The sequence below is a fragment of the Sus scrofa genome, chromosome 4 (assembly GCF_000003025.6).
Source record: "Sus scrofa isolate TJ Tabasco breed Duroc chromosome 4, Sscrofa11.1, whole genome shotgun sequence".
In the NCBI taxonomy this organism is placed as follows: Eukaryota; Metazoa; Chordata; class Mammalia; order Artiodactyla; family Suidae; genus Sus; species Sus scrofa.
In genome coordinates, this window is record NC_010446.5 from 30,826,340 (window position 1) to 30,838,693 (window position 12,354).

General features: G+C 39.4%; 1 protein-coding gene across 13 annotated transcripts in view; it reads right to left on the minus strand.

Annotated features, from left to right (window-relative positions):
- OXR1 (oxidation resistance 1) overlaps nt 1–12,354 on the minus strand; it is a 519,109-nt gene that overhangs the window by 90,496 nt on the left and 416,259 nt on the right. Inside the window, exon 1 of one of the 13 annotated variants that reach the window (XM_003481362.4) lies at nt 6,053–6,365. The exons of 9 other annotated variants lie outside the window; for them this stretch is intronic. In XM_003481362.4, the coding sequence (XP_003481410.1) occupies nt 6,053–6,251 (199 nt within the window). In that variant the 5' untranslated portion in view covers nt 6,252–6,365. Of the gene's footprint in view, nt 1–6,052; nt 6,366–12,354 lie in introns of those variants that run through there. 3 more of the 13 variants (XM_005662902.3, XM_005662906.3, XM_021090595.1) reach the window with 3 other exon arrangements.

The window sequence follows — 12,354 nt, forward strand, 5'->3', positions numbered from 1 at the left end:
TATATGACTTCTTTATAATTAGCATGCATTAGTCAAGCAAAAAGTTTTATAATCTAACACCTATCCCTCAGTTAAGACAAACCATGAGATAACTAAGTATTTGGATTAATTGCTTTGGCCCTGTATAAAACTGCATTTACTACCTGACATTTTGTTACCACACCAACTGAACTACATGAAAGAATGGTGTTAAAAATAGCTTTTTGAAATTAGAATCTGTATTTACTATAAAGATGATGAGGATACTTTTTGCTATATTAGAGTTCCATAAGAATTTTCTCTATTTTATCAGGAAAAGTTGTGTTTCTCTTACCTGCCTAAGCAATAGGTTTATCTTTATCTTATCTTAGTGACACTGTGATCATGTATGATCACATTTCTCTTTTTTCACTGACTGCCAGGAAAGGAAGGCAAATTTTTGGTCTTTCTCTAACAGATTAACATGACCTTAAAACTTGCCTCTTTTTGGAGTTCCTGTCATGGCACAGTGGTTAATGAATCCGACTAGGAATCATGAGGTTGCGGGCCTTGCTCAGTGGGTTAAGGATCCGGAATTGCCGTGAGCTGTGGTGTAGGTTGCAGACGCAGCTTGGATCCCGCATTGCTGTGGCTCTGTTGTAGGCTGGCAGCTATAGCTCCAATTAGACCCCTAGCCTGGGAACCTCCATATGCCATGGGAGTGGCCCTAGAAAAGGCAAAAAGACAAAAAAAAAAAAAAAAAAAAAAAACTTGACTCTTTTTGTACTAATATCATTCATTCACTCAACAAAATGTATCGAGAGTCTCTCAAAGGTAAGTTTGCTGGTGGCCAGTAAGGGAGACTTTATACATAGAGAAAATTATTTTCAGTTACTTTACTTTTTAACTAATGTTTGCTTTATTGAAGTACAGATATAAAAACCAAGTTTTCCCTTAAGCCTTCAACTATAAAGTGTATTCTATTTATAAAACTAGTAAATTTTAACACACTAAGGTGTTTTTGATAGTTAACTCAAACAGAAAACAAACTAAATATCCTAAAATAATCTAATTTACAACTTGAGTAATTAAATTCTCTGATACATAGGAAACTACATTGGTAAATTCACTATATTCAATTGTAAATACTTTAATTGCCTTTAACAAGAAAACTTTTCTAAAAACTTAACTCTAGTACGTACTTTATAATAAAGTTTTAAATATAATGAATGTTAAGTTCTCTTAAACATTCCAATAGTTTCTAAATTTAGCCAAAACCTTGCAACTTTCAACTTAAAATCATTCAAAAAACAATTACCCAAGTATTCATTTTCGATCAGATTTTTAAGACTAATTATATGCACTCTAATAAGCTTAATTATCCGAACTATAAATATTTTAGTGACCAAATACATTGATTATTCCTAAACTTAACACAAAAATACTAAGCATTTAACAAAATTAATCATTTCTGTGTTTGCTTCTAACCTTAACATAGATAAAGAAGTTATCCACTAAGGAGAGCAGTGATTCTCAAAGTGTGGTCCCCAGACCAGCAGCATCAGCATTACTTGAGAAGTTATTAGAAATGCAAATTAATAGGGCCTGACTCAGAGTACTGGACCACAAACTCTAAGGGAAGGGTCCAACATTTTTAACAAGTCTTTCAGGTGATTCTGAGACACATTAAAGTTGGAGAAGCACTGCTGTATTGTACCCTGAACCACTCATAAGCAGTTTCGTCCTATAACATGAATATAAAAGACCTGAGGTCAGCTATCCTGTGAGATGAGCATGGGCTTCATGCCTGAGAACCAATGGACAAAGGGAACAATATTATGAACCCAAACTTGGAGTTGGAGTTATTGCCATCAGAGCAGACCGAGGTTGTTTATCAAGAAGAGCTTCTTCTTTCCCTGCCAACTTAGGAGATCTAGGGTTATCCTCTTCCATGACTGACCAGCACTGTGAGGTTTTTGTTTTTGTTTTTTTGGCTTAAGGCCACACCCATGGCATATGGAAGTTCCCAGGCTAGGGGTTACACCTGAGCTGTAGCTGCCAGCCTACACCCCAGACATAGCAACTAGGGATCCCAGCTGCGTCTTTGACCTATAGCTCACAGCGATGGCAATGCAGGATCCCCAACCCACTGAGCAGGGCCAGAGAAGGAACCCATGTCTTTGTGGATACTAGTCACGTTCATTACAGCTAAGCCAGGACAGGAACTCTGAGTTTTTTGGATTTTTTTTCTTTAATAGTTACTGTAACAATTGGTATTCTAAATCATTTAGAGGCACATGGTCTTCCCTGGGTTCAAGATAAACTATCATCTAACGCTTCTAGATAATCTGCATCTGCTATTTCCAACCTAAAATATGCCTAGGTTTTCTCACACCTTCCTTGGATTTTGCACTTTTGGCTCAGTCATTTTAATATCCTTTTGATGCTAAAGAAATTTCAAAGACAATCCATCCTATCCTTTACCTAATTTAACTGAATTCTGCATTGCCCTCTCATTTTTTCCTGACAGGGCCATAACTCTTAGAAACACAAAGATAAATTCAAGTGGATTCTATATCCCTATTTCTTTGCCTCCCAGTTTCTTCATCAGGAAAATGGGAAAACAGTACCTATTTTTAAAGTTGTTTTATTAGGATTAAATAAAAATATTTGCTAGAGCCTGCCCCATAGAAAATGTTCTTAGCTGATTCAGTGACAATGCCGGATCCTTAATTTGCTGCATCACAAGAGAACTCCAGCTGCTTTTATTCTCATTGTCATTTCCCCCAAAGATATTTTAATTGACAAAAATAAATGAAAAGAAACTTTGAATAGGAGATGTGTTCAAAGTATACCGCCACCAAGTGGGAAAACAGAGTTGATATAACAGGGCAGTTTATGATTTAAAAAAAACAAAACAAAACAAAACAAAAAAACTACACTACAACTAAGCTGAGACTCTAATATGTTAAAAAATTAAATTTGTTTATTGCCATGTGATCTAATAAAGTGAATACTTTTAAAGGCTATACAATATAGGCTTATGGTTATGCCTCCAAACATGAGCTATAGTTAAAAGTCTAAAAAATTTTTTTGAATCAGAACACAATTTACTCCTTAAGCAGGAATAAATGTTGTGTCATTCTTTGTTGCTGTGTTTTCTTTGTAATTGTTACTAATTAGAGCAATGGTGTAATAAGCTCCTTAATGTGTCTAGGTCCCAATTATGGTTTCCCTGAGGAGTATGTCAAGAGTTAGCAAACATTAAAAACTGATAAGAGCAAAAGCAGCCACCTTGGAGAGGAGCAAAGGCATCAGTAACACTAAGGTAAGTGGTTTATTTATAGGAGTAAAATCAGAAAAGTATGATCAAAGTTTTATCTGGTCCATCCTTAAACTATCAATAATAAAACTACTTTATCAGTATCATTACTGAACATGAAATGGTGAGAGGTAAGATCACTAACAACAAATGGAGTCCTGGAGTGCAGCCAACCTACAAGTGTGGAAGTGCCTGCATAAGATAGACTGCTACAACACTCAGGACATATTAAAGAACTGAAGAAAGGGGCAACAGACAAGAAAGAACTTAAATAGCTATTACCAATATCTAATAAGGGTAGTCAAAAGCAGAAAGGTAGAAGAAACCTGTCAGACTAACACATACTCATTCTAAAGGCAACAAATGCAAAGAAAAATTCTACAGCCAAAATCTGATAGGCAACTGCAATGAAATGAGTTCTGATTTTAAGCAAAGGCGGGCTAGAAATTAATGAAGAACCATGTACCTTTTTTTTTTTTTCCTGATTAAACACGTTGTCTCTCAAAGGAGACAATTTAGGAAGCTATACTTATTCAAAGAATGGAAAGCGGTGATCAAATTATTGCAGGGGCACTCCTGAACTACCTTCAGAACTCTGTAGGCATAACTTCATAGACTTTTACCCCCAAATGCTACTTTGTAGCTTTACCACCCATCATTTCACTAATCTTGTTCCAAATGAAAAAGAGAGCCAGAGTTTAGAACCTTTGAGATCATCCAATCAACTTCTCACAAACCAGAAAATACAGCCCCAAAAAGATTAATCTGTACAAATCTTACAGCAAGTTTTGTGTTTTTTTTTTTTTTTTTTTTTTCCCCCAGGGCTGCGCCTGTGGCATATGGAAGTTCACAGGCTGGGGGTTGAATCAGAGCTGCAGCTGCTGGCCTAAACCACAGCCACAGCAACACCAGATCCCAGCCGCACCTGCAACCTACACTGCATCTGGAAGCAATGCCAGATCCTTAACCCACCTGAGGGAGGCCAAGCATCAAACCCTTGTCCTCATGGATACTTGCTGGGTTTATTTCCGCTTAGCCACAAAGGAAACTCCCTTTCAGCAAGTTAATGCTAAGATCTACCTGCCCACCTGACTTCTGTCATAACTGTGACTTCATAAGGCCTCTCCAACTTGTGTCAGATTTGGGGGAACCACGAATATTAAAGAATGTGCCATGAGTTCATGGCAGCTTCAACAGAATAGAGATTTGTGGAGTTCCCGTCATGGCTCAGTGGTTAACGAATACGCCTAGGAACCATGAGGTTTCGGGTTTGATCCCTTGCCTCGCTCAGTGGGTTAAGGATCCGGTGTTGCCATGACCTGTGGTGTAGGTCTCGGACCTGGCTGTGATCCCATGTTGCTGTGGCCCTGGCGTAGGCCAGCAGCTTCAGCTCCAATTGGACCCCTAGCCTGTGAACCTCCATATGCCACAGGAGTGGCCCTAGACAAAAGGCAAAAAGACCAAAAAAAAAAAAAAAGAAGAGATTTGTAGATTATTTTGAAGCTGCAACTCTAAAGGGGAGTGTCCAATATAGCAGGGACTATGCTAAAATAGCATCTTAATATTTAAGTTTCTTCAGAGCATAAATTACACACCTGCACACAGAGATCAACAGATTTACTATTTCATTGCTTTAAAACGAATGGTAGGAGTTCCCATCTGTGGCTCAGCAGTTAACGAACCAGATTAGTATCAATGAGGATGCAGGTTCCATCCCTGCCTTGCTCAGTGGGTTAAGGATCCTGCATTGTGGGCTGTGGTGTACAACACAGACCAGACTCAGATCCGATGTTGCTGTGGCTCTGGGGTAGGCCATCAGCTATAGCTCTAGCCTGGGAACTTTCACATGCTGCGGGTGCAGCCCTAAAAAGGAAAAAAAAAAAAAAATTGAATGGTAGGGTGTGAGGTTATGGGTAGATTTTATACTCCTTGTATTTTCCTTTATTTCCTAAACTCTCTAATGCTTATATATTTACTCTCATAACACCAAATTGCACATCAAAACAGGTAACAAAAATAAATATAAATGATTAGGTGATGTCTGCTACTTAACTCAGAGGAAGCCAAGGACATTAAAGTTACCATATAAGCAAGATGCCACTGTCTCTTCAGCAAGTGCTTTTAAAAATTCCATAAGATAGCAATATCATGACATTATGACCGATTTTTTTTAAGAATCGTACAATGCCACTATGATGAAAGAAAACATAACAAGCCAGAAGACACGGTACGTGAAAAAAGTTTCTAGGTTTTGCCACCTCAAGACAACACGTAGCCTTTTAAAATACAAGATACAAAAATACATTGGGTTCCCTTGTCAAGTTGAGCATTTTCTTTTCCAAAAGTCTTATTAAGTACTGATATGAATTCTAACAGTTGGCAAATATCAAATAAAAACCATGACCCGAACCAAGCCCCAAGCCAAGCACGGCGTTCTCAATGATCTCTAGGAGGAACACGGGCGTCATAATTGGTTCAATATTCCGCTCCCAGGTAAAAAGTAAGAGATCATACCCTTGAAATAGTTGGGTAAAGAAAGTCGAGTCTAGGTGAAGTAAAGCAGGAAGAGCAGAGCAGGAAGAGCTACGACGCTACACAAGAAAGTCTTCCGTCCCCCCAGCAGAACGAGTCCCCCGGCGCCTCCCCGCCGCCACCGAGGTCCCCAGCACACCTGCCAGCGCCCCAAGCCCCCACGCAGCGCCCCCACCTCCGCCTCCCCCCAGCCCGCAGCCCGAGTCGGCCGCGCGGGATGCGAAGGAAGGCTGGGCTCACCAGGTCCCTCCGGGCTGGACCGGGCCGGGGGTCGGTGGGGCGGGGACCCGCACCCGGGGTCCCCCTGGGCGGGCTCCCTCAGGTAATCCTCGAAGCGCACCTGTCGGGCTTCGCCGCCACCCCCAAACCCCCACAGGCGGTTGGCGGTGCCCCGCAGAAGACGCCCGCTCTTCCCTGTGAAAGTGGTCAAGTAGTCCATGCTGCCGCGGGGCAGGCGCCAAGAGGCCGACGGTTTCCTCCACGGTGGCCACTCGGCGCGCGCCCGCCCGCGCGTCTGACCCAACACGGGGGGCGGTGGCTCCGCGCGCCTCACCGGAGGCGGGGAGGGGGAGGGGACCTTCATAGCTGGGCCCCGGGGCAGACCATCAGGGAATTACGCATCGGGGGAGAAGTTTCACAAAAGTTTTGAGAAGTTTTCCTCGTTGCTCCTAAACGCCAATTCGAGGCCAGACTTAGCTTATAAAGTAAATATCTGCTTCCCGGAACAGATGGGGCGTCGAAAAGCGGGTGGCCTTTCAGTTAGCGGAAGGGGACTTATCCGTTCTCCCCCACCGTCTAGCTCCAATGGAGCAGGCCTGCCCCTCCCTACCCCGCCCCGCCCCGTCCCTACCCGACCGGACTTTCAGGACTGTTGGGGAAAGAGGAGGAGGCCGAGCTTCGGGCCAGAGGGCAGAGCAGGGGCTAAAAGTGACCCTGGGGAGGCTTTGCTGGGTTTGCAGAGTTTGGGGACCTAGGCGAGCAGTGTCAAAAAGTTTCTGTGGTTTTCTGTGTTAGGGAAAGGGGCATAATCCACAAGAAACTTTTGCTGTTTGTAATATGGGGAGGGGAGGAGAGGGGAACGGGGAGGGTGGAAGGAAGAAAAGGTTACTTTTAATACAACCTATGTAAAATGCTTCTTCGGAAACATTATGAGACCACCTTCGTAAAATAAAACATTAATCGTTACGTTCTAAGTTCGCTGTGGCAGTTCGAGTTTGACATTCCATGACTCTGGTCCTGCAAGTCAAAGCAATTAGGCTTGTGTGCAACTTTATCTTCCTTCAAACAGAGAAAGAGCAATGACATTTGATGGACATTTACTACCCCGTTTTGTTTTCTGTGAGATCTGGTTATTCTCTTCCTTTCACATCTTTTTATACCTCTTTTAGTTTTTTTTCATGCATTAAATAAATAAACCGTCTTTCTTGGAATTACCAAGTTATTAATGTATTTGACAAAAAGGTTTTAAGTTAAAAGTTGAAGAGCTAATCATGAAACAATGGAGTCCAGAAAAATCTTTCAGGAACTTAAGCTTATTGCCAAACTATTAAAGATTATCTCTGTCCCCTCTTTAGAATTATTTGATGGATCATTTCCCCACCATTTTCAGCTTAAATTCTTACTAGGTTGGACAAACTTCACCACTCTAACATCAGCATCACCTTTATACCTGGTTTATTGTATAGAATGTCTGGACTACACCCCCACAGTGTAATTCACAGTCTTTCTGGGTAAGGACCCAGGAATCTGCATATCCAGCAACTCTCCGTGTGCTGCTTCAGAAAGCACCACTCCAGACTTCTTTCTGTACCTCACAGGGACCATCTGGTAGAATGGTAAGTGGCATCTGATTTTTCTGAGATTTTCCACTTGATAAGGAAAGAAGCATTATCAAATTTCCACTTACAAAATCTCCGAGAGGCTCAGTAAGCTTTAAAAATTGAATATCAATGACTTACATCTAATCCTGATTAACTAAATTGAAATTCTTGTTCTAAAATATGCTTTACTAAAATTGCCTTTTACTTTGTGATAATCATATCCAAAATAGTGGTTGAGTTTTTTTATACCTGATTAAATCTTCACTTGTACATCTAACCTCAGTGGGAAACTTTACCGGTTCAAATACAGGGTTACAGACAGTTAACTCATCACTTTTTATTGATTTATTTATTTATTTCCTGCTTCTTTTTCATGGAAAGCTAGAGCTCCTGGAGAAAAATATATAAGACTGATAACTGATAACAAATTTTTATTTAAACTCAGTTAAGCTCGAAGGTCTCTGACATCCTTTTACTCATTTCCTCAGCTTTCCTTTTTATTTCTTTGCATAATCATTCTAGAGTTACCAAATTCAACACTCAAACATGTTACTTAGTTTTCTACATGACTCAGAAAAATATAGGCCATCAAATATGAACACTCTCACGTTTCTTCCCGTTCTCTTTTTGATACAACACACTCATCACCCTTATTGCCTCAGGAGGAAGTCCCTTCTCTTGTTCATGCCTCTCCTTCTCCAAATTAATTCTTGATCTTAGTTGGCTGCATGTTGTCTATGACCTGTCAGCCTTATTCCTCTCTGTTTTATTATTTTTTCTCTCTCCACTCTGGTTCCTTCCTCCTTATCTTACCCATATCATCCACATAAATTCCTCTTATCCTTTAAAAAAAAAAAAAAGTGTCCTTAAATACTATGCCTGCCTCCTCCAGCAACCCTTTGCCTTATTTTTAAAAGAACTTTATTAACATATGACTTTACAAACCATAAAATTCATCTGTTAAAAGTATACAATTCAATGGCTGTTAGTATATTTACACAGTTGTTAAACCATCACTCAAATCTAATTTTTGAACATTTGTATCATCCCCAAAAGATACCTCTTATCCATTTATAGTCACTCCCCATTCCCACCAGAGGCATAAACAACCACTCATCCATCTACTTTCTGTCTCCATAGACTTGCCTTTTATAAACATTTCATATAAATGGACTCACATAATAGGCTGGTCTTTGGTGTCTGACATCTTTCACTTGGCCTAATGTTTCTGAGGCTTATTAATGTTATAGCATGTATTAGTACGTCATTCATTTTTATTGCCAAATAATACTTTATTATATGGAAATATTATATTTTTATTTATCCACTTATAAATTGATGGACATTTGGATTGTTCCATCTTTTTGGCTATTATATAATTTTGATATGAACATCTATGTACAAATTTTTTTGTGGACATATGTTTTCATTTCTCTATATAACTAGGAATTGAACTTCTGTGTTTATGTATTTAAAACAGACTAAGTTTAAAGTATACAATATGATGATTTGATAGGAGTATATATTGCAAAATAATTACCACAATAAGGTTAATTAACATTTCTATCAATTCAAATAATTACTTTTTTGTATATGTGCAATGAGAACATTTCGATTTACTCCCTTAGCAACTTTCAGGTATCTAATAGATTATTGTTAACTACAGTCACCATGCTATATGTTAGATCCCCAGGACTTACTTAACTTAAAATTGGAAGTTTATACAACCTGAGCAACATCTCACAATTGCCCCTAACCCCCAGCAACCACAATTCTACTGTTTCCATGAGTTCAGCTTTTTTAGATTCCACATGAAGGTGAGATCATACAGTGTGTCTTACTTTGCCTGACTTTTTGCACTTAACATAATGCCATCAAGGCCCATCCATGTTGCAAATGATAGGGATTTCTTCTTTTTTAATGGCTGAATAATATTCCATTGCATATCTATACTACATCTTCTTTATCCACTAATTCAATGATGGATATTTAGGTTGTTTCCTTGTCTTAGCTGTTACAAATAATGCTGCAGTGAACATGGGGGAGCAGATATCCCTTTGAGATAGTGATTTCATTTCCTATGGATATATACCCAAAAGTGAGATTGATGGATCATATGGTAGTTCTTTGATTTTTTGTAGAACCTCTATACATCTTCCACTGTGGCTCTACCGATTTATGTTCCCACCAACAGTTCAGGAGGGTTCCCTTTTCTCCACATTCTCACTAGCACTTATCTCTTATTTTTTAGATAACAGCCATTCTAATAGGTGTGAGGTAATCTGTGATTTTTTTTTATTATAGTTGATTTACAGTGTTGTGTCAATTTCTGTGGTACAGTATAGTGACTCAGCCACACACACACTCATATATAGATATGGTATATTCATTTTCTCATTCCATCATCCATCATGCTCTACCCCATAATTCCCTGTGCTGTATAGTAGGACCCCATTGCTTATCCATTCCAAATGTAACAGTTTGAATCTACCAACTCCAAACTCCCCATCCATCCTGCTTCTTCCCTATTACCCTGTGGCAACCACAAGTCTGCTCTCCCCATCCTTGATCTGTTTCTATAATGTAGATATGATCATTTATGGGATAGTTTAGATTCTACATATAAGTGATATCGTATGGTATTTATCTTTCTCTTTCTGACTTACTTCACTCTATGAAAATCTCTAGTTGCATCCATGCTGCTGAAATGGTATTATTTTGTCCTTTTTCATGGATGAGTAGTACTCCATTGTATGTATGTACCACATTTTCTTAATCCATTCATCTGTCAATGGACATGTAGGTTGCTTCCATGTTGTAGCCATTGTGAATAGTGCTGCAATGAATATAAGGGTACATGTATCTTTTTGAATGAAAGTTTTGTCCATATATATGCCCAGGAGTGGGATTACTGGATCATATGGTATTTCTATAGTTTTCTGAGGAACCTCCATATTGTTTTCCATAGTGGTTGTACCAATCAATATTCCCACCAACAGTGAGGGAGGGTTCCCTTTTCTCCACACCCTCTGCAGAATGTGCTATTTGTTGACTTGTTAAGAATGGCCATTCTGACCAGTGTGAGGTGGTATCTCATTGTTTTGATTTGCATTTCTCTAGTAATTAGTGATGTTGAGCATTTTTTCATGTGCCTGTTGGCCATCTGTATGTCTTCTTTGGAGGAATGTCTATGCTATTTAGGTCTTTTGCTCATTTTCTGATTGGGTTTTTTGTTTTTTTGTTGTGGAGTTACATGAGCTGTTTAAATATTTTAAAGATTAGGCTCTAACCTCACACCTAAAATAACTAGAAAAGGAAGAAGAGACAAAAGCAAAAATTAGTAGAAGGAAAGAAATCATAAGGATCAGGGAAGAAATAAGTGAAATAGAGATGAAGAAAACAATAGAGAAGATCAATGAAAACAAAAGTTGGTTCTTTGAAAAGATCAATAAAACTGATAAACCTTAAGCCAGACTCATCAAGAAAAAAAAGGGAGAGGGTTCAAATCAATAAAATTAGAAACGAAAAAGGAGAAATTACAACTAACACCACACAAATATAAAGGATCATAAGAGACTACTATAAGCAACTATACGCCAATAAAACGGACAACCTAGAAGAAATGGACAGACTCTTACCAAGGTACAACCTACCACAACTGCACCAAGAAGAAATAGAAAGTATGAATAAATCAATTACAAGTGCTAAAATTGAAAATGTGATTTAAAAACTTTCGAAAAACAAAAATCTAGGAGCTGACAGCTACACAGGTGAATTCTATCAAACATTCAGAGAAGAGTTAATACCTATTCTTCTGAAACTCTTCCAAAAAATGGCAGAGGAACACTCCCAAGCTCATTCTATGAGGCCACCATCACTTTAATACCAAAACCAAATAAGGATACCACACATAAAAAAAGAAAATTACAGGCCAATATCACTGTTTTTGTTTTTGTTTTTTGTCGTTTTGTCATTTCTAGGGCTGCTCCTGCGGCATATGGAGATTCCCAGGCTAGGGGTCTAATCGGAGCTGTAACTTCCGGCCTACATCGGAGCCACAGCAACATGGGATCGGAGCCACGTCTGCAACCTACACCACAGCTCAAGGCAACGCCGGATCCTTAACCCACTGAGCAAGGCCAGGGATGGAACCTGAAACCTCACGGTTCCTAGTCGGATTTGTTAACCACTGCGCCACGACGAGAACTCCCTAATTTCAATGTGGTTTTGATTTGCATTTCTGTTGCTAAAACTTGGCCTCTGTCCACCAGTGCTGAGTAGAAATGCAGAAACAAAGTTTGGGCAAAGGAGAAAAAAAAAAATAGCTTTATTGCTTTGCTAGGCAAAGGAGGCCACAGCAGTCTAATGCCGTAAAGACTGTGCCCTCCTTTGGGAGAGAACGGTTTTATAGTTTGGGAGTAGAAAATAGGACCATAGATAAGGATCAGGGTAGATGCAAGTTTTCATTCTTCTTCACAGTTGATGTTTGGTGGCCCCACTGGTTCTGGTGGTTGTCCTCTCTTGTTTTCATTTGTGGAGAGTTTTGGTTATGCAGAAGTACTCAAAGACATTGTTATGTATATTCCTTAAAGAGGAACCAGGACCCTGCCCCAAGGCAGCAATATTGTTTCTTGACTGCTCCTCTGTGGTCTCTGCATCCACTCTCCTCTGATTAGCTATTGTTTGAACTAGCCCTTTGGAACTCAGGGAAGGTCATGAAGG